The 23,937-nt window shown below is 39.5% G+C and overlaps 1 protein-coding gene across 1 annotated transcript in view; it reads left to right on the top strand.

The window, feature by feature from the left end:
• Positions 1–23,937, top strand: part of DIAPH2 (diaphanous related formin 2) — a 983,541-nt gene that overhangs the window by 395,236 nt on the left and 564,368 nt on the right. Inside the window, exons 19-20 of the mRNA XM_066356043.1 lie at positions 5,202–5,303; positions 8,046–8,140. Of these exons, the coding sequence (XP_066212140.1) occupies positions 5,202–5,303; positions 8,046–8,140 (197 nt within the window). The remainder of the gene's footprint in view (positions 1–5,201; positions 5,304–8,045; positions 8,141–23,937) is intronic.

The following is a 23,937-nucleotide window of genomic DNA, read 5'->3' as shown; positions in this document are numbered from 1 at the left end:
GCTCTCACACATGAAATGATAGACTTTCCCTGCCTGCTGTTGTCATACTTGCACTCATTTGAACATCGATTTATTAATTGAAGTTACAAGAACACCTATTTCAATTAGTACATGACAAAAATATTAGAATATAGAATATAGTTAGAATCATTCCTGGACTTATACACATATGGTTAAATTATGTATGTATGCAAGGAGATCACAATTCCTATATTTATGTGATATTTCTAAAACAACAGTAGAACATTTACTTGTTGATTATACATACATGAAGTTACATACATTTTTAGTGCAGTTTTTGACACAATTGTTAACATTATTTAGCCTGGCTTTGTATTATAGTATACTTAATTGTCATAATTTTACTTCCCCACATATTTCTTATTATATAATGTAACACATCAGTTGGTGCTGATTCAAAGATACAATATTCTCTAATGTAGAACTGTGGCCTCCAATAACAAACAGAAAGAAATTTGCTGAGTAATATGCATGTATTCATTCAAGCTACATGGTTATTGGTAGGAAAATTACAGATGTTAGATATCATTTAGAGATGCTTTCATAATCTGTAGTTTACAGATAACCATGTATTTAAGAGTGGGAGTAGACATTTCAGTCTCATGTCCCATTGTGCACTTGTGCTAGCCTAACACATAATGTAGGTGATCAACGAGTTCTTGCTGGGTGAATGAATGATATCAATACTGGCTTTAGTAGGCAATCTTTCTCAAGGGAGTTTTGAAATAAGTTAACGTAGTTATAAAAATTTTATTATTATTTATGTTTAGCAATCACTATATAAATTGTTCAACATTACTCAATTACAATATCTTAACATTTGCTACAAATTACACATATTTTGTCACGTTCTGTGTATCCACTGGGATCATGGAAATTAATAGAAGATTTCGGAGTGTTGCCTAAATTAGATTGGGGAAAGAACATAGCCGTGTTTATTTTGTTTATGCTGATGAGCATTCCCTCAGTTGTAAAGGAATGAACTTATTGTACAATTGAATGTAAAAATCCATGTAGTAAGGGAAATATAAGAATACTCAGTGGGCATTTTATCTTAGATAATTAGTATCTTGACGTTAGCATATCTTTAATACTAATGCACGTCTTTATGATTACATCATTATCTTCATATAGACAGTATTTTATAATGTTTCCTTATTACTTGGTCGATTAGCATTGCCAGTGTATACACCCAAATTAATTTAATCCATTGGATTCAAACCTAGTGGCTCTGTGGTTTTCATGTGCACAGGGTGAGACCGCATTTGACTGGAAGCCTCACTTGGAACCTGAGGACAGTAAGGCCATTGATGACAAAATCAGTTCTTGAAGTTGTTGCATCAAGACTTAAAATCTTTTCAGTCCCATACAAGTAATTTCAATTAATTATAGAATCTTTATATCTATATATATATTTAATTAATTTATATTTTATTGTTATAAGCACATAACAAGAGATATATCCTCTTAATTTTTTTTCTTCTCCAAGTGAGATGAGGGGAAATAGACAGACTCCTGCATGCACCACGACTGGGGTCCACCCAGCAGACCCCATCTGGGGCTGATGCTCAGCCCATGTGGGGCTATGCTCACAACCAAGCTATTTTTAGTACCCAAGGCAGAGGCTTGACAGAGCCATGCTCAGTGCCAGGGGCCAATGCACTTGAACCAATCGAGCTATGGTTATAGGAGAAGAAGAGAAAGAAATAGAGAGAAGGGAGAGGGGGAAGGGTGGAGGAGCAGATGGTTGCTTCTCCTGTGTGCCTTCACCGGGAATTGAACTCGGGACATCCACATGCCAGGCCAATTCTCTACCACTGAGCCAACCGGCCAGGGCACCCTGTTAATTTTTCAAGTGCACAGTATATAGTATTGTTAATTGTAGGCAAGATGTTGTACTGTAGATCTCTAGAACTTATCCATCTTTTGTAAATGAAACTTTATTCTATTTGAACAGCAGCTCCCCATTTCTCCCACCCTCCAATGCCTGGAAACTACTAATCTACTTTTTGTTTCTATGGGTTTGACATTTCGATCGCTTGTATAAATAATCTAAAGCTTTTATAGTGCTTCTATCAGTAATAAAAATTTATAAAAAACATACAAGTTACAAACACTTGAGATTACTTATATAAACACTTTTATAAGCATTACTTATATCAGCATTTATCCTTCTGTGATTTGCTATTACACTTAAATATTTCCTCCAGGTCCTAACAGATGTGAAGGGAGATCTTAATTTTGATTTGCATTTTCCTAACGATTAGCGATGGTGAACATATTTTCATAGATCTGTTGGTCATTTATATGTCTTCTTTGGAAAATATGCACTGAAGTCTTAATCAAGTTTATTTTTTAATCCAGTTATAGAATATTGAAGTTTTGTAAGCATTAGAAATATATATGAAATAAAAGTCTATTAGGGCAAGTGGCATTTGGTAATCATGAAAGCAGAAAAATTTTAATATCTGTAACCTTTAATACTATTAAGGTAAGTTTTATATGTCCTTGTCTCTCTTCAAATTCTCTATTTACCTAACCCTGTGGTTGTGATTGCTAAGGAATGCTTTTAAAGGTGAGAAAGCCAAAGGCAAGGATAGCCACTGGGCAATACCTACCGATCATGGCAAAAGCATGAGTGTTTTTGAAACCTTGTCTAGTTAAGGGAGTATTTTAAGCTAGCTTTTCTCTAGTGGTCCTCAGAACATCAAGGCCCCCTCTTGGAATTCTTACCATTTCTTGAACCCAGGTTGAAGCCAAATTGCATACATAATACAAGTAAAACATATCAGGATGCAAAACATGAAACTGTGAACTCTAGCTGTTTAAGACATCTAATCTGAATTTTAAATAACTTGTTCATTTAAAGAGGAGAGAACTTGAAATATATTTTAATGAAAAAAATGCAAAAATAAGGCATACAGAATGAGCATTATGTAAGCCTGGGTTAATTAAGAGTCTGTTAGTTTGCAGAATAATCTTAACATATCCTTCATACTGCAGCTTTTTGTCTTGTATATGTCCTGCTCACAAAAATTAGGGGACATTTCAAAATGAATATGAAGCAATAAAATATCCCCTAATTTCTGTGAGCAGTACTTTGTCAGCCAGTCTCGCATAGTGGGATTTAAGGCATATCGAAAGATTAGAACAATTTTCTCAACTATTACTTTGACTGGGTTAAAATTACTGAATGATTATAGAAGTAATTTGAATATTCTTCTGATAACTCTTTTTTCTTTGTTGACAAAAGGAATGACTCTTGGACTGTCATTTCTTTGTGCAGAGTTATCTTAAGCTGGGGGAGGTTTGAAAATTAGAATCAATGAAAGTGCTGATTACTGCATGGGAAAGACCTCATGCTCTTAGAAAGACCCTTAAAGAACACGTGATGATTTTAAAAGAAGTACAAAGTCAGTTATAATGATAAAATTTGGAACTATCTGTGAGGACTTTAGTTATTCAGATAAATTATTTTACCTGTTATTTTATAGTAAATTTTTTTAACTGCTGTATATTTTGCAGCATTCAAACAAAGGTGGTGGTGTTAATGGGCTTGCAGTAGTCTGAAGCTTTCTGTAACACATGTAGAAAGCTTTCCAGATGCTGTCATCTTTGAACATACAGCTTAGTGGACACTTACTGTAGTTGTGTGTTGATAGTTCTCTAATGAAAATCATTAACTCCTTTGGGATCTCTTAACAAAGATCAGTGAAATGAAAATACTAAAAATAATTACTGCCTCAGAGGGAAGTTACATCTTTTAAAGTAATAAAGAGCAGGATTATGGCCGTATGATTCAGTGATGAAGTTTAAGAGCATGAGTTTGTCAGCCCACTTGATTAAAAACTGTGTGTTGAATTTACTTGTATATTCTTACGGTCTCATTACATACAACCTTGTTTTGATATTAGAGGAGGTAAACTGGTGACACAGGCATATAATGGTAGCTGTAAAAGTTCTGTAGAGGAGGGTTTAAGGATTTGGCATTAAGCTTCACTTTCTTTTTTTTTTAATTTGGGTGAGCAGAAAGAAGATAGTGAGGCAAATTCCTGAATGTGTCCTGACCAGGATCTACCCATCAACCCACCTGGGGCCGATGCTTGAGTACAAAGCTATTTTTAGCACCTGAGGCTGATGCATTCCAATGGAGCTATCCTCAGTGTCCAGGACTACACTTGAACCAATTGAGCCACTGGCTATAGGAGGGAAAGAGGGAGAGAAAGGGAGACAGACAGAAGTAGATGGTTGTTTCTCTTTTGTGCCCTGGCCGGGGATCAAAACCAGGACTTCCATATGCTAGGCTGACACTCTATCCACTGAGCCTGTGGCCAGGGACTAAAGCTTCATTTTCATAGCAGCCAGCCATCCAAGTTGTTTCTCACATCAGTTTTTGGGATGGGTTATTTGGGAGAGGGCTGATGGAGGTAACGGAGAACTAAAGCCACTTCTTAGAACTGTCACTCTTCCCAGTTTCAGGCCATTTAAATTTCTTCTGAACTAGACGGTTGCTTTCTGAATGCAGCATAAATATACTTTTTGTTCTAAGAAAGCAAATAGTACTAAACAAAAAGAAAAATGGCATGGGAGACAAAGCTAACATACCCCAAAGACCCTGCCTTTGAGGTTTGTTAATTATGTGCATGCAATTGGATGCTACTGTTGTGCAACTTGCAAATGGTTCATATCCATTCTTCAAAGAGGTCTCAGCAGGAATTTTTATATGGCAACCTGTTCAGCAGTTTAGTTACCTCAGGTACTTTAAAGCAATTTCACTGAATTAAAGACATGCCTGAATTTTAACATAATTTAGGATAAATGCATGTCTTTTCTCTCAATTAGTCCAAATTAGGGAGATTTTTCTATATATTTAATTTCAGCGCTGCTTGTAGGTACCTGGTAATGGAGTAATTAATGTTGCACATTAGTTACGAAGCAGCAATTGATTTTTGGTTCTATTTGGCTTATCTTTTCTGCTTAAGTGCTGATATTTAATTTGTAGGGAAACCTCTGAACACGTCTATATTTTCATGTTTATCCTCTTCCTCGAACTAATGAAATAAGCACATGTATTGATTTTGGCACGAGCTGTATTAATGTAGATAATGTGCCTCACTAATGCTATTCCATGCATCTGCATTAGTGCTTTTCTTGTTTATGAATCAACATTTTTCTTTCAGTTCAAAAGAATGCAGAGGCTGCTGAAGAGAAGAAGACCCAGCCTGCAAGGAAGAAAGTGAAAGAGTTGAGAGTTTTGGATCCCAAAACGGCCCAGAATCTGTGTACGTGATACTGCTGGCTTGGTGGGGGGCGAGGGGTGGGTGGGAGAGGGTGGTTGGTGAACTTCCTTAAGCAAAGTTGTAACTTCATTTGACCCATGCATATTTAGCATCTACTAGAAAGATAGTTCTGCGTGAACACGATTTGCTTTTTCTTTTTGTCATTCAGCCCGACTGGAGGCCATCATAATTTAGCCTTCCTCAGGCTTGATGGAATTTCTGAATTAGAAAGCTTTGGACAGGACTGGTAATTAGGCATTGTTAGAGGACACAGTGAGAGGAAGGCACAGTTGAAAAGCATGTTACTCGTTTTCCTTCTGTGGGGGCTTGAGAGTGACAGTTTTATTCACTAGTCACATTGGGCAAATCCTTTTTGGCTTTTCTTTAGACTTGAATTAATTGTGATATGAGTTGGTTAAATTGTTGACCACTGCACTTTATTTTTTATTTTAATGATTATTTTTAAAAATTGATTTCAAAGAGTGGAAGGAAGAGAGCAGGAGAGAGACAGGAACATCTGTTCTCATATGTGCCCTGACTGGGGATCAAACCGGCGATCTCTGTGCTTCCGGACAATGCTCTATCCAACCGAGCTATCTGGCCAAGGCTAAGCATGACACTTTAAAACCAGTTCTACACCTTAAAGCCTTTAACAAACCAGTCAGGCTTTAAGTATACTTTTGCTAAAGCAGTCGGACAGTTACACCCATCTTCATTTAAGAAGGCCTTAAGTTTTGCTTTGACAGATTGTCCCCTCTGTATTGAGTTTAGCATTTTTTTTGTCACCACAGTAGACTGTGTTTATATTCAAAAACAGTATGCATGAGAAGTTTCAACACATCAAGCATTTCTAATTACGCAAAGAGATACCACAGGAGTTTAGTTTGTTAGAGAACTGCTGCAGGGAGTCAGATTAAAATAAACAACTCATCATTTTCCTGTCAGTCGAATGTTGCCATCATGAAAGCAGTCTCCTAATAGCTGTTGTCATTGTGTATGCTGCTTATCTGACAATACATTTTCTTCATAAAGAGGGCATTCAGTACTTTTTGCAAAAGCACAGGGTGATCTTAATTGCTAGTTAATATCTGTCAACATTATTAATTTTGATTATAAAGATCTCATTTGGTGTTTATGTCTAGGTAATCATGTGCCTAGATGATAAGAGATTTTTTTCCTTGTTTGTTTTAAGTGTCAATGAAGTCATATGGACCTATTCCTGACAAAAGACTTCTCAGGAATAAATTCCTGTTCTGAGAAGAACGCACAAATGTTCTTTAAAAGGGATGTTAAGTGGAGGTTAAAGTGTAATGTCTTATTGAAAAATACTTTCGGAGTAAGCGTAAGCTTTTCTAGATATAATTGATTGAATTATTTCACTATGACAGAATATATATTTAATTAAGAAGACGTTGACAAGTGAAATCGTGATTCAGTGTATGAAGCAACTAATAGGGTACCACATGGATGTCAGCAGGAATGCAGGGAGCATCGATGGTTCAGACACTTAAATTCTTCCCTGTGTGGGAAATCTGCAAAGTACATTAATATGCTTTCCTTGTATTGGTTACTTGATTGTCATTCCTAAGAAGTACTGTGCCGGATGCATTCAGCAATCTCTATGCTGAATTCTACATTGAATTAAAAGGCCGACATGAAATCAGATCTCTAACTTTTCATGGGTCATTTTATATGAGCTCAATCTAAAACAGTCTTATCAGTGGTGGTGCAGTGGATAGAGCGTCGACCTGGGACACTGAGGTCCGTGGTTCGAAACCCTGTGGTCACGGGTTTGAGCATAGGCTTGTCCGACTTGAGTGTAGGGTCACTGGTTTGAATGTCTTTTGATTTCAGGGTCACTGGCTTCAGTGCCTTTTGATCTCAGGGTCGCTGGCTAAAGCAAGGGTTAACTGGCTCAACTGAGCCCCCTTGTCAAGGCACATATGAAAAGCAATCAGTGAACTAAAGTGAACCAACCATGAGTTGATGCTTCTCATCTCTTTCCTTTCCTGTCTGTCTCTCTCTTTCTAAAAAAAATGGAAAAAAAAGAAAAGAGAAAGAAATAATTTTAAAAATACAGAAACATGCAGTCATCATCACTACTAGTAGTAGTATTTTTTTGGAATGTAAGTGTGTGTTAGCTGTAACATGAGAACCCATGATAACAGTCTATTTTGTCCAGATGAGTAGTGTAGTCCATTGGATGGGAGGTACTTTTGTTTGTTCATAACTCTGTAAATTAATTTTAGTGATGGATGTTTTATATTTTGAGTTTGTGAGATGAGAATGAGGTATTTATTAAGATGGTAAACTTGATGCTCTTCCAATTTTATTTTATTTTATTTTATTATTTTAATTTTTCTGAAGTTGGAAATGGGGAGGCAGTCAGACTCCTGCATGCGCCTGACTGGGATCCACCCGGCATGCCCACCAGGGGGCGATGCTCTGCCCCCCTGGGGCATCGCTCTGTTGCAATCAGAGCTATTCTAGCGCCTGAGGCAGAGGCCATAGCCACCCCCAGTGCCTGGGCCAACTTTGCTCCAATGGAGCCCTGGCTGCGGGAGGGGAAGAGAGAGACAGAGAGGAAGGAGAGGGAGAGGGGTGGAGAAGCAGATGGGCACTTCTCCTGTGTGCCCTGGCCGGGAATCAAACCTGGGACTCCTACATGCCAGCCCGACGCTCTACCACTGAGCCAACCGGCCAGGGCCAATCTTCTAATTTTAATAACCTCAATTTGTATTTTAGCTATCTTCCTCGGATCATATCGTGTGCCATATGAAGACATAAGAAGCAGTATTTTGGAGGTCAATGAAGCCCTGCTCACTGAGGCCTTAATTCAGGTAACTTGCATGTTTTCCTTTTTAAATTCATTTTCATAGGTGTTTCTAGGTTGCTCTCTTCCGAATGGAGTTGTGAGAAAATGTTCTTCTGTATTGGAATAATGGAATCAGGAGTATCTAGCTGTGTAGGTAGTCAGAGGACTACTCAACATAGAAGATGTCAGTTCTTTTCCATTTCTGCCATTCACTAGACATGTTCTTTTTACATTTCAGTTTATGCAAATGTACACATATTCTATATTATTCACCGTACTGGAAATTGCAAGGATTTCATCATCACGATGCCTGTAAAGTAGAAACTGTTATTATAATTTTATGAATGTAAAAGAAGAGAGGCCAACAGGTGGAATAACTTGCCCAAGATCAGTGGGTACACGGTACAGTTATTTGTTGTTAGGCACTTAACATGTACTGGGAATTGTGCCAAGCTCTTTATATATTTGATGTCACTGAATCCTACAACAATCCTATAAGAGAAGTACTAAGATCCTCATTTTATGAATAAGGAAACTGAGGTGTAGAGATTACTCAGTGTTACAAAGCTGGGAAGTGACAGGGTAGCAGAGCGGGACTTCAGAACGAGGTCTATTCTAACTCCCAAACTGCTGCTCTTTCTCTTCTGCCATCCCGCCTTCTCCAGTCAAAGTATTTCAGCTTGCTCTACCTCTGCATCCTCATCGGAGATCACAGGGCCACAGTGACAAATAAACAAAAATCAAGTGCTTTCTAGAACAAAGTGCTATAGAAGATCTAACGTATTATTAGAATTCTTGATATATCTGGTTTAATGTCTAGGAGGAAATGCTACAGAGTTGTTTCATAGAAGGGCATAGTCCTTGTAGTTTTGGTTGTTGTTATTGTTTGTTTTTGAGCCATGCCCTTTGCTTTGATTTTTAAGAAGACTGAATAGTTTCCACTATAAAAGTTTTGCCATATCTTCTTCAGGCTGTTTTTAATTCTCCGAGAACTGGAGTTTTTCCTTTGAGCGGGCTGTGTCAATATGGAAGTTGTTAACCTGAAAGCAAAAGGGCCTTTCAAAGTGAGAGGCAAACAAGTGTTTACTTGAGATCAATAAGAATAACTAGTGTGGAAACCTTGATTCAGGCAGAAGCCCAAATGGTGTTCCGATTTGGAGACACACAGCAGATATTTATGAGAAAAAGAAGGGGAACAATTGCGTTAGTAGAAGGAAACCATTTCTATTGGTGCAGATAACACAACCAACAGTGATGTTCATTGTCAACAAAGGTTTGGAGCTCTCACCCAGTAGTTATCAGCCCAGTAGTCATAATAATTGCTTTCTTGTTATCTTTGCAAACAGGTCTTTTGCCAGGCACAAGGTGGCTTAGCCAAGTCCATGGGTTATTTGGCCCTCTTTTAACATCCCGAGGATTAAAGGATAAGACGTGCAAGGCACTGCCTCTGGCATGGCAACTCTCTCTCCATTTTAAAGGGGCTTCATTTATATTATTATTCACAGTTCTTTCATTTTGTAGTGAAACTTGTGTTGCAGTTTACCTCATGGATATGTTTTAAACATACAGGCTGTCCACGGGTTACAGATGAGGAAGGTTCTGTAGGTTTGGAAATGTTGAGGTATTTATATGTATAGAAAGATCAACATAAATGCTATGTTAAGACAAACATCTGTCACAGTTTCATTTAATAGGTAAATGTTGCAACTTACATACAAATTCAACTGAAGACAAACCTACAGAACCGATCTCTTTCGTAACCTGGGGTCTGCTGGTGTATATATTCACTTTCTACAGGACTAAGCTTTAATAAATTGATAGAGGCTCTTTATTATTGTGACATGCTTATGTTAATCTCAGTAAGAGTTACACTTTGATAAGAAGTCCCTTGTGGCAAAGTCAAAATGCTTTTCTTTGTGCAAGTAACAAGACCCTCTTTCTGTGAATTGAAATAGAGAGCTGATCACATTTCTCCTGTCCCTCTTAGTCCCACAATCCTTTGCATGCATAGTAGTCAGAATGAGCAAAGCATGAAACCTAAATGTGATTTAGTTTTCCCGTTTTTCAATTGGACAGTTTAAATTTAAACTACGAAATCAAACAAATTTCTGACTGCTACCCAATAATTGAAGTTTTCTAGTTTTTTCTGTATAATCAAATTATAGTAAAATAGAACCATATTTTGAAGAATTAATCAATGTAGTCATTTCTTTTACTTATTTAAGCTGTGTGGTTTTTCCTTAAATGCCTTGGTAAATAAATAATGTAGAAATGCTGAATGCTACCGTGGTACTTATTTCCTAGTGACATTAAAAACTGTTGTTTGTTTTAAAGTCAGGTTTCCAACTCTTTGGGGAATGTAGGAAGAGAGAGATTCTCACTATCAATGTCTCTACAATGCGACAATGTTTTAATGTGTGTGTATAGAAATGTAGTACCTGGGATTTTTTTTTTTTATGTTTCACTTTATTGTGTAACATGAACAATATATATTTGGCCCTGGCCTGATAGCTCAGTTGCTTAGAGCCTTGTCCCAATGCACAGAGGTTGCTGGTTCGATCCCTGGTCAGGGCATATATAGGAGCAGATCAATGTTCCTGTCTCTTTCTCTCTCTTGCTAAAATCAATAAATAATTTTTTAAAAAGCACCTCGGTAAAACTATTTTTAAAAAAGCAATATATATTTATTTCTCTCTCTAAATTGAGTAATCTTGGTCCAGTTGGGAGGAATGAATTGCTTACAATTTAGAGATGGAAGTAAATTATTTATTTATTTTTTTAAAAGAAATTATTTCTTAAATTGCTGAATTTTCGCCTGACTCGTGGTGGCGCAGTGGATAAAGCATCAGCCTGGAATGCTGAGGTCACCCGTTTGAAACCCTGGGCTTGCCTGGTCAAGGCACATATGGGAGTTGATGCTTCTAGCTCCAACCCCCTTCTCTCTCTCTCTCTCTCTCTCTCTCTCCCTCTCCTCTCTAAAATGAATAAATAAAAAAAATAAATTGCTGAATTTGCGGGTTTATTCCCATCTACTGTGCTGACAAAAGCACCATTTGTGCAATGGGACTGCACTCCATTTTGGGGTGTGCTCTAGGAAGGGAGCGAGGGAAAACCCAAAGGCAGGTCCTGCCCTGGGCTCTGCGGGTTCCTGTTTGCGGTGTGAGGCCTACCCCCGGATTCTCTTGTCTCTTCCTCTTTCCTAGACCTCCCTTCTATGTTCTAAACCTTGCATCCTTTGCATCTCAAGTTTGTGCTTGCTCTTTTTTGAGGTTGTTTGTCTTGTTTTCTTTTTCCACACCAGCCTGTTTTCCTCCTCAATGCCAGAAACTCTGCAATTTTCTCTCATTTCTTACCCATCTCAATCAAAACTCATTTTCTTAGTTCTGATTGTTGGAAAAACAATTTAACGTGCAATTGACTAGCACGCATGATCGGAACTGTGCTGCTTGGATGCATCCAAGACACCACTGGGCGTAACTCACTGGAGTTATTGAAGTTAATATTGGGTTTATCCACACCGATCAAACAGCTAAGAATCTTCTGGTAAGGAGGAAGGTCTTGGGTTAAACAATGATTTCATTTTCCGGCACCCTAAAGAGTGCTTGCACCCTCAGGAAGGAGAAAAGACTAGAATTCGCCAGTGCCTCTTTCTCCGTCCCTTCCCAGCAACGTTGGTCTCAGCGGTGCGAAAGTAATAGCAATTTGCCATTCCGAGGAGCTGTTTGCCATTTATGTCTAATTACCATGTAGCACATCGATAATGCATAGCATTAAATATGTATCATCAGATTAACTTCGTTGTAAGCTCTATTTGATTACAGTGCTAAACTCCAACCATGCATAAACATAGTTTGTTGCTCATGTGGCGTGGTTGTCTCCTCATAACAACAAAACAACGGAAAACAATTAGGGACACATTGCTTTCCAGACACTTGAGTTAACACTAGTATTCTCTCTCCTAGAATGGGTCACCGGGCTCTTTCTGCCACACTGTGTTAGATTTTTGTTATCTGGCAGGATAAATGTCTTACTGGAAATAAAATAAAATTAATCAGCAAGATCAAGCTCAAATTTGAAGGTTATGAATAAATAAAAATACTAATATCTTGTTTATTTCAAAATATCTAAATCTAAACTAGAAACTGAGTTCAGCATGTGGAAGAAGTCAAAATGTCCTAAACTCTGGACAGCGGCACATAGAATCATTTCAAAAGTGATCATAAGCTGGAATTATTGAGGAGCTTTTAATATATGTAATTATGAGTTAGTTCCAAATGAGGTGCACTAAATTTAGGTGATTCTTGGAGTCATTATTTCACATCTGAAAATCTGCTTCTGTAATTTAATTTGATCTATTGAGAGGAACATTTAAGATCAGGAAGTGTTTTTAGGGTATCAGTGGTAAAAAATGAAATATTGGTAGACACACTTACATATAAAACGTTGACAAAGAAATGAAACTAGGCCCTGGCCGGTTGGCTCAGCGGTAGAGTGTCGGCCTAGCGTGCAGAGGACCCAGGTTCGATTCCCGGCCAGGGCACATAGGAGAAGCGCCCATTCACTTCTCCACCCCTCCGCCGCACTTTCCTCTCTGTCTCTCTCTTCCCCTCCCGCAGCCAAGGCTCCATTGGAGCAAAGATGGCCCGGGCGCTGGGGATGGCTCTGTGGCCTCTGCCTCAGGCGCTAGAGTGGCTCTGGTCGCAATATGGCGATGCCCAGGATGGGCAGAGCATCGCCCCCTGGTGGGCAGAGCATCGCCCCTGGTGGGCGTGCCGGGTGGATCCCGGTCGGGCGCATGCGGGAGTCTGTCTGACTGTCTCTCCCTGTTTCCAGCTTCAGAAAAATGATAAAAAAAAAAAAAAGAAAAGAAATGAAACTAAGAGCTTAAAAAATGTAATTCAAGTCTTTAGGGAAAAATAAAAGTGTGTTCTATTTTAGAACATTAAATGCATGCAAATGATTTTTAAATGCTTAGGAAATACATGTTCCTAGGGAGATGATGGTCACATTCAAAAGCCTATGCAGAAAAAAGATGATTAACATAGAAGGCAGGCTAATATTACTGCAGAGTAATATGCAAAAGATATTTGTCAAGCAGAGGTTGCAAAACAAGGGTTCAAAGCTCCTTATGTGGTCCCATTGCAAAAATTCAGGTGCTTCTGAACTTAAATATGAACAATACTGCATCTAATTTTCTTCATCTTCTAATGGATGTTTGGTATTTCATGTGATTAACAATGTAGGCAACAGACAAAAGTAGTATTAACAAAATCTCTAATGTTGTCATTGATAGAAATAATAAATACTTTTACATCACATTAAATTTGTGGCAGAGACTATTATTTATAGTCATTGGTACTTCAAAATTACACTAGTTATTAAAACTGCCAGTAGATCTTAGCTTTGAATACTTTAATCAAGAGGCTCATTCATGATATCACAATTTATTTTGGTGAATATGTTGATATCTATTTCAGGATAATTGGTTTCTTTTATATTCCCATGTATTTATTTGGAGACTGATATAAAGGGTTCATGGTGCAAATAAAAAGGCCAGAAACTAGTAGTACCTGTTCAAAACTCCAGGCTTGCCCAGTCAAGGCACACACGAGAAGCAACTACTACAAGCTGATGCTTCCTGCTCCAACCGCCATCCTTCTCTCTCTCTCTCTCCCCTTCTCTCTCAATCCAGATGGTAGACATAAGTTATTCCCAACTTCGGTTCCATATAAAGGACACCATTGTAAAAACCCCCGCCCCAGGGTTGATTCCAAAACACCCTCCTAAACCAGAGACACTGAGAAGGACCACATTAACTGGGTCGGAGGAATGGCTACATTCTGACCACATTGCCTTTCCCAGGCTGGCACAGTGCTGCAACAAGGGGGCCCCCAGGGGCCTGTGGCTTCTCCAAGGAGACATTCAACTGCCCCAGCATTATGGGACGCTTCCCGGAAGACCCATTCTGGTCTCATCTCACAGAGATTCACTGGGAGACTCTCTGGGGCTTGAACACTGGGGATCAGATAGAGATGGAGGAAGGGGGATGGGGCACAGAGCCACCAACACTTGGGCCTCGGCAGACTACGTTCCTGCTTTTAGGACTCACTGTGAAGAGATCGCAGCTCCAACCCCTGCCCATCTTCAGGGCCAATTTCATGGCCCCATCTAGCCAGAGAGCTCAGTTGGCTGTTCTGCCTGACCTGAGTCCCCAGTCACTAGTCTCTACCAGACATGGAGTCTGTTCTACTGTCGTGACCAGACAGGGAACGAATTTGCAGCCCTATACGAATGCCAAGCATAGCCTCCAGTCTTACCTGTCCAACAGGTCTGTCTGGAGAGCCTGGGAGCTGGGAGGCCCATCCTCCAGCCCTGCCCAGCTGGTGAGCATGTCCTCTGTCCCTGCAAACCAGGGAGGCTGAGCAGGGATTCTGGGCAGCCTCGGAGTGCGACCTACACTAACCCCAGCTGCAGAGTCTGACCTACAACCCTGCCACGCAGCAGAGTGTGGCCTGTGACCCGGCCCGATCGCGGCACATAGCCTGGGCCTGGGTTCAGTCCGTGAGCTCAGCCGGGTTCATGCCCAGTTGTGGAGTACACCGTGGGGCTCTACTTGGCTACAGTTGGAGGCTCCTCCCGACCATGGAGCTTGGTCAGTGACGTTGTCCAACAGCCAGTTGATTGCCTGGTTGTGAAGCTCAGCCAGAGGGCCTGTCAGACAACAGCACACAGACCGTGCCGCTCCCTTCCCCCGCCGAACCTGGCCCAGCCAGCAGCACTATTCTCTCACGGAGCACAGCCAGGCACCCAGCCGATCAGGAGCAATGGCCAGGCCCAGAGCCTAACTACTCAATTGCAGAGGGCAACCCATGGCACCATCTGCTGAGGGGCATGGCCTGTGACCTTGCGTGATCAGAGATGATTGCAAAACCCAGGTAGTGGCCCCGCCTGAGCATGGAGCACAGCCAGTAGCCCCCTGCACCCCAGTTAGGGGTGTCTATCCTGTCACCCTACTGGGATGCAGAACCCATTTAACAGGCTCACCAAGCTTGGAGCCCAACCTGCTAAGTTCAGATAATAGGCAATTACCTTGCCCTGATGGCAAGTCCTGTCTGCCCACAGGTACTCCCAGCTGACACATCCAGGGTCCCAAGGTGAGGTGACAAGAGAAGGTCTTTACCTGTCAAAGGGAATATATAAAATCCAGAAGTAGGAACCACTCCCTTGTGTGCACACATACTGATGCAAGGAATCAAGAATCACCAAGAATCACGTAAAAATGGTACAAACTAAGGGTATAAAACGCCCAATACCTCACCCTAAAAATACGGAGGCCTATGAACTTTCTGAAATAGAATTCCAAATAATCGTCTTAAAAAAATTCAGTGAATCACAAGAACACATAGAAATACGGTCACGCACAATTAGGAAAACATTTGGATGAACAAAATGAGTTCATCAAAGATTTTGTAACTATTAAACAAAAGCCAAACAGGAATCCTAGAGATGACTGAACTGATGAATTCAATAGAGAGATTTAATATCATACTCTATTATGCTGAAAAATGCTGATTATAATAGGGGAGAAGAGCTGGGGGAATAGAAGAGGGTCAAGGGGGAGTAAATGGTGATGAAAAGAGACTTGACTTGGGCTGGTGAACATACGATACAATGTACAGATGATATGTTGTGGAATTGTGCACCTGAAACCTGGCATAGATTTGTTAACCAGTGTCACTCCAATATTTTCAATGAAAAATAAGGGATTAGGAAATTTGTTCCAATCAGTAATTACTTTAAAGGTAATTTGATTAATTTGTCTCACCAAAAGACATAGAATGGCTGGATTGATTAAAAGTAAAACAAGATCAACAATACACTTTCCTACAAGAGACTTACTTTAGCTTTAGGGACATACATAGTCCAAGAGTGAAGGAGTGGAAAAAGATATTTCAAGCAGAGGGTAACCAAAAGATATCAGGGTGTGCCATACTTTAATCAGACAAAATAGACTTTAAGCACACACACACACACACAAAAGTCAAAATAGACGAAGTCCTTATATAAGGTATCAATTTATCAAGAAGATATATCAATTTTAAATATTTATAGACCCAACCCTGAGGTGTATGAATATTTAAAGTAAATACTAATAAAACTAAAGGAGAAATTAACAGCAATAAATTAATAATTGGGAACTTTAATACCCCGCTTTCAAAAATGGATAGATCATCCAAATAGAGTACGAATAAGAAAACAGTGGGTTTGTTCCACCTGATAGATCAGGGTAGTCAAGCTTATTATACCTACCACCCACTTTTGTATCTCTGTTAGTAAAATTTTCTAACCGCCCACCGGTTCCACAGTAATGGTGATTTATAAAGTAGGGAAGTAACTTTACTTTATAAAAGTTATAAAGCAGAGTTACAGCAAGTTAAAGCATATAATAATAATTACTGACCAAATACTTTATGTCAGATTTTTGCTAAGTTTGGCAGAATAAATCTTTATAAAACAACTTACTATAGTTAAATCTATCTTTTTATTTATACTTTGGTTGCTCCACGACCGCCTACCATGAAAGCTGGAACGCCCACTAGTGGGCAGTAGAAACCAGGTTGACTACCACTGTGATAGATGCATACAGAATATTCATTCCAGTAGCGGCACAATACACGTTCTTATCACATGGGCCCAGACCATTCTCTAGGCTAGATCATCTGATAGGTAACAAAAAATTCTTCGCCAGTTTGAGATTGAAATCAAATATCTTTTCTGCCGCCATGGTATGGAACTAGAAATCAATAACCAGGAGGAAAACCAGGAAATACACAAATACTTGGATATTAAGCAACCCACTCCTGAACAACCAATGGATCAAAGAAGAAAAAAGAAAATAGAAAATTGTGAGAAAAACAAAAATGGAAATACAATATACAGGCCCTGGCTGGTTGGTTCAATGATCGAGCATTGGCCCAGCACGTGGCTGTCCCAGGTTCGATTCCCCGTGAGAGTACACAGCAGAAGCGCACATCTACTTCTTCACCCCTCCTCCTCTCGCCTCTCTCTCTTCCTTTCCTGCAGCCATGGCTCAATTGGAGCGCATTGGCCCCAGGCACGGAGGATGGCTCCATGGCCTCTACCTCAGGTGCTAAGAAGGACTTGGTTACTAAGTAATGAAACAATGCCCCAGATGGGCAGAGTGTCACCCCCTTGTGGACTTGGCAGATAATTCCCAGCAGGAATCTGTTTTGGCCTCCCCTCCTCTCACTGAAGAAAAGAAAAGAGAAAAAGAAAAGAAAAGAAATACAACATACCAAAACTTATGGGATGGGATAAAAGCAGGCCTAACAGAAAAGTTTATAGGCATAAAGGCATAAAGGCATAAAGACATCAAGAAAAAAAATTTCAAATAAACAATGTAACTTAACACCTCAGGAATAAGAAAAGATTAATAAAACTGAGTTGCTTTTATCAAAAAGATTAAATTGACAAGCCTTTAGCTATAATAAATCAGAAAAAATGAGAGAGGATTCATATGAAGAAAGTTATAAACAAAAAAGTAGATGTTACAACTGATGCCCAGAAATACAAAGGATCATAAGAGACGTGTATGAAAAATTATATGAAAACTTAGTGGACATCCTAGAAGAAATGGATAAATTTCTAGTAACATACAACCTACCAAGACTGAAGTAGGAGGAGATACAAAATATAGACAGACTAGTCATGACTAGAGATGAAAGCAGTAATGAAACAACAAAGACATGACTAGGATTATATGGTTTCACTGGTGAATGCTACCAAACATTTAAAAAAGAATTAATGTTAATCTTAAAACACTTCCCAAAAGTTGAAGACAAAGAACACTCCCAAACTCATATTGTGAGGCCAGCATTACCAAAACTATAAAAGGATATGATAAGAGAAAAATTTACAGGCCAATATACCTGATGAATATAGATGCAAAACCAGTGGTGGGATTCAGCCAGCTCGCACTGGTTTAACAGAACCCATACCTAATATTTTGTTGTTTGGCAAACCGGTTGTTAAAATGGCACTTGTCATCAGGGTTCTCTCTAAGGGGGGCACCTAGATAGCCGCCCAATGTGGAAATCATTACTTTACATTCCTCACTCTTTTTTAACGTTCATCTGTCCAATAGTGTATTTTAAGTGCCTGTAGTGATGTTCATTCTGTCCATAGGGGAAAAATATTGCAAGTGAGGACACCAATCAAGAAGCACTATGGAAATATCTTAAATCACAGTTTTATTGTTTTTTGTCAGGTATTATTTAATATTTTTTTCATTAATATTTAAAGCTTATAACATCTAGTTTTGTGTACCTCTTTTATTGTTCTTATTTAAGTATTAAATGCATGAAAGAATAAACTAACTTTAGGTACATCAATTTTTCTATTTAGAACAGTCATTATGGCAGAGAACTGGTTGTATAATTATTTGAATCCCACCATCGTGCAAAATCCATCAACAACTAGAAAATTGAATTCAACAGCTCATTCGAAGGATCATACACTGTGATCAATTGGGATTCATCCCTGAGATGCAAGGATGGTTCAACAGACATAAATCAATAAATGGGATACAGCACATTCACAGAATGAAAGATAAAAGTCATATGATCATCTCAGTACATGAAGATGAAAAAGCCTTTGACAAAATTCAACATCCATTTATGATAAAATCTCTCAAAAAGTTGGGTATAGAAGGAACATAACTCACTGTATTGAAGGCCACATGTGATAAACCCACAGCTAACATGATACTCCATGGTGAAAGGTGGAAAACTGTTCCTCTAACATGGCAAACAATAAACACCTGGCCACTGTTGCTGGCTGTCCTACCAGAGTATTAAGGCAAGGAAAAGAAATAAAAAGCATCTAAACTGGAGAGGAATAAATAAAATTGTATCTGTTTGCAGATGACATGACTTATTACATGGAAAAGGTTGGACTCCACTTAAAAAAAACTGTGAGAACTAATACAGTGGTCCCTTGCCTATTGCAGGGGTTAGGTTCCAGAACCCCCCATGATAGACCAAAATCCACAAAGTAGCGACCTTATATTTATTTTATTATTTATATATATTTTAAGGCGTTATAAACCCTCCCCACACTGTTATAAACCTTTTCAATTTTTTTAGGCTAGATAATACTTATTTTATCACAAAAATAATTAAAAAAATATATAAAAGTACCTACCTACAGTAAAATCCCGCAATATCGAAAAATCTGTGATACAAAATTCGATATATACAATTTAAAAATCCACCGTACAGTGAGAGCATGCAAAGTGAACCGTGGTATGGAAGGGATTACTGTAAATAAATTCTATGAAGTTGCAGGATTCAAAAACCAACATACAAACATTAGTTGTCTTTCTGTACATTAAAAACAAACTTTCTAGCTAAGAAATAAGGAAAACAGTCTCACAATAGCGTTACGAACAATAAAATACTTAGTAATTTAATTATGGAGGTGAATATGGGTATTGATGGCAGGAATTAAAGGGAAAAAAAGGAAAGATATTTCATAGTAATAGATTGGAATAATTTTGTTAAAATGTTCATATTGGCCAAAGCCATCTGTAGATTCAGTTCAATTCATATCAAGATTATATTGGCATTTCTTAAAGAAATAGGGAAAAGTACCCTTAAATTTATGTGGAACTACAAAAAACCATGAGCAACCAAAGCAATTTTAAGAAAGAACAAGGCCCTGGCCAGTGTCTCAGTGAATAGTGTTAGCCTGGCTTATATATATCCCAGGTTTGATTCCTGGTTAGGGCACACAAGAGAAGCGTCCATCTGCTTATCCTCCCCCCCCCCCTTTTCTCTCTCTTTTCCTCCTGTAGCCAGTGACTCAATTGGTTCAAGTATGACCCTGGAGGCTGAGGCACATCAGCCTCAGGCACTAAAAATAGCTTTTTACTCCAGCATTGGCCCATGACTGGGTTGCTGGGTGGATCCTCTTTGGGGTACATGTGGAGTCTATCTCCCTATCTCTGCTCCTCTCACTTAAAAAACAAAACAACTCTTCTATTTAAATATCCTTGACTCAAGCAAATATCATCTTTAAAAAAAGAAAAAGTCCCTGGCCGGTTGGCTCAGTGGTAGAGCGTCGGCCTGGCGTGCAGAAGTCCCGGGTTCAATTCCCGGCCAGGGCACACAGGAGAAGCGCCCATCTGCTTCTCCACCCCTCCCCCTCTCCTTCCTCTCTGTCTCTCTCTTCCCCTCCCGCAGCGAGGCTCCATTGGAGCAAGGATGGCCTGGGCGCTGGGGATGGCTCCTTGGCCTCTGCCCCAGGCGCTAGAGTGGCTCTGGTTGCGACAGAGCGACACCCCAGAGGGGCAGAGCATCGCCCCCTGGTGGGCGTGCCGGGTGGATCCCGGTCGGGCGCATGCGGGAGTCTGTCTGACTGTCTATCCCCGTTTCCAGCTTTGGAAAAATACAAAACAAAAACAAAAACAAAAAAAAGAAAGAAAAAAAATAACAAAAGTGGAGGCATTGAACTTTTTGATGTCAAACTATATTTTAAAAACTCTAGTAATTGGAACAGTATGATGCGTAGAGCAAAGGAACAGAATGAAGAGCCAAGAAATAAACCCATGCATGTGTGACCAGCTACTGTTTGACAAAGGGGACCAGTATACTGAGTGGGAAAACTGATACTGTCTTCAGTCAGTCAGGTGGGAGAGAAAATACTCCCAGGGCAGAGGAGAGAAATTTTACGAAACTATCACATTAGGATATGTATTGGAGGTGAGAATAGAGAGTAGGACTGAACATAAGGATTTTTGAAGTCATTTGCCAAGAAGTGATTGATGGGGTATAAAGAGCAAAGACATTTCTTGAGGTTGGTCGTGAAAAATGTGACAAATAGAATGTGAAGAACTACATCTCTGAAGCCCACACAGGCTGAGGGCATGGATGGTGGCAGATAGGTTATAAAGAGGGGGCCAGCATCCCGGAGGGTGCCAGGCACCGAGGGGCACCACCAGAGCGGGCACAGGGAGTATTAAGGAAGCATGCATGAGAGAGTGAGGTATCAGGGGAAATGATACTTTCCATATTCTGAATCCTAGTGACTTAATTGAAGTAGTTGTTATTTTACTGTAGTTCTTTCTGAATACAAACCACATTACATCCCAGCCACCTGTATTCCTTAAGGAAATGTTCTATTTATTGTTTTTGATGTCTTTGTCACTTATTTTTCTTTAAGTTTAATTTAATCTTTAATTATTTTTATTTATATATTCATTTTAGAGAAGACAGAGAGAGAGAGAGAGAGAGAGAAGGGGGAGGGGGGCAGGAAACATCAACTCCCATATGTGCCTTGACCGGCGACCTCAGTGTTCCAGGTCGATGCTTGATTCACTGTGCCACCACAGGCCAGGCCTCGTTGTCACTTATTTTTAAGGGACAGATGCATCTGATGGTCACATGACTGTGTGGTGTCCTGTTTTGTGCTCCACTTCAACCTGCTTCATTTTCTCTGGCCTTTTCTTTCTTCTCTCCTTTCTTCTCTCCCTTTTGTCCCTCCTTCCTTTTTTTTCCCTAATAACTTACCATTCTTCTTTTCTTTCATTTTATATAACTTTTTTTTTTTTTTATAAAGGACACTATTCTTTCTTCACAATAACCCCTTGGTGAAATGCAGCTCTAGGGTATTTCCCTCGTAGCTGGAAACTACAGAAATAGCCCCATCGATGTCTTTCTGAAATGCACACATGGTAATGGGAGGGGTGGTACCCCCCTTCCCCCCCCATGCCCCGGTGAATTTCCATTTATAGAGGCGGTATTACTTTTCTGAAACCATTTCAAGTATCCAACACTGGACCCACTGTGGGGGGTTGGCCCGTAGCCACAGGATTGTTTTTTTTTAAATGATATTTCACATCTCAAAATAGATGATATGATCTCTATAATGGTTTACTGGGTTCTGACAAAACGGTTCAAATGAAGCGAAGGTCATTGAATCCGTTCCCTTGACTCCAGACAAGGCTACTCCCAAGTCATCAAAGATAGATGGGTATCTATCGATTCTGCAGGGAAAAAATATTCTTCAACTTCCCTCAATTAACCAGTTCTAGAGTATAATTATTCTTATAGTCAGGAAGTTCATGCATGTGTAATAGTAGAGCTTGTTTCGGTCTCTGCCATCCATCTTTGTAATCATTGATCTATTTACACGGCAATCGACCATCTGTATTTTATGCGGGCTGTGAGTCTGCATGTGTTCGTGCACTAGAAGAATACAAGTGTATCAATTAAGGCTATAATGGCATTAGCATTGTAGGATTTGGAAACATTTTTCTCTTAAATAACAACTTGTATTTGCCACGCTCATTTTTATAATTCTCTAGGGGATGCGAAACATTAGCAATGACAGCAACAATCATAAAACATTCCTTTCCCATTTCTCATCATGGTGGAATACTTACTTTGTGGCAGGCCTATTGCAGTGGAAAAGTACTTCTATCCATGAGCTGCTGTTTTTTCCTCTTTTGATTCTAACTGGTTAGTTGGTTGACTTTCTTTTTCTGTTCCCTTTCATCACTGAAGTTGTCTTTGGCTCTTATTTGCTACTTTTGGTCTATTGTTCAAATCAGACCTATTCCAAGCAGATATGATGGCTGCTTATTTTGATCCTCTCTGTGTCTTTGGTTGATTAATCCTGGTCTTTTGTTTGTCACCATCACTGGTTATGGTGTTCGCCATGCGTGATACCACACATTCAACAAAGAAAGAAAAGGTAGCCTTAAATAATTAATTTTCTTGTACATTTGGGTTAGAAAGCATATTCTAACAGTGTAAAAACTTTAGCCAACTTACACTTTGAACACAACATGAATTTTTATTAACAGTTGAGGGATGCTGAGGACCCAGGTTTGAAACTCAGGTCACCGGCATGAGCACAGGATATTCAGCTTGAGCATGGGATTATAGACATGGCTCCATGGTTGCTGGCTTGAGTCCAATGTCTCTGGCTTGAGTAAGGGGTCACTCGCTCTGCTGTAGACACCCCCCCCCCCCGTTCAAGGCACATATGAGAAAACAATCAATGAACAACGAAGGTGTGTGAATGAAGAATTGATGTTTCTCATCTCTGTTCCTGTCTGTCTGTCTCACTCTCTTTTTGCCTTGCTAAAATTAAAAGAAAAAAAAAATGGTTGAATAAGTATGGCCTCAACATATCTTATGCTGCATTGTAGACTTTAAGCCATGATAGCATTCATAATAGTCCTGGATCCTTCAGACTGTGTAGATTCAGTGGGTCCATGAAAGTGAAGTGATGGTTGGAGTGGACCAGGAATCCCTGTGCAGCCAATGAACTTTGATGGTGTCCCCATTCCCCTTACACAGACCCCCGCAACCTGGAACTAGGGAAAGAGAACCAAGTTTCGATCCAAACTCCTGCTCTAACTTGAAGCTGTGCGTTTACCTCTGGACCAAACGTGGAAGTCCCTGAGCCTAAGAAAATGTCCCTGAGCCCAAGAGAAATGGAGGGAGGGCAGAGTGTCTTGGCCCCGCTGTCCTCGTTGAGACAAACTGACATGCTGAACAACCACACTGGTTTTTCCATCTTCCTACTCTATTATATACATTTACTTTGAATCCAAAGATCATTGACTAGTCATCTACTTAATAAATTATAAGTCCTTTGTAATCAATATCTATAAAATCACTTCCTCTCTGATATGTAGTCAGGGGGTAAAGTATTCAAAGCATTCCTTTATCTATATAAGCAATAACTATTTACTTACCATATGGTTTTTGCAAAGTTCTGTTGTAATTCTAG

The sequence above is a fragment of the Saccopteryx leptura genome, chromosome X (assembly GCF_036850995.1).
Source record: "Saccopteryx leptura isolate mSacLep1 chromosome X, mSacLep1_pri_phased_curated, whole genome shotgun sequence".
Classification (NCBI taxonomy): Eukaryota; Metazoa; Chordata; class Mammalia; order Chiroptera; family Emballonuridae; genus Saccopteryx; species Saccopteryx leptura.
This window is presented reverse-complemented; position numbering and strand designations above follow the sequence as displayed.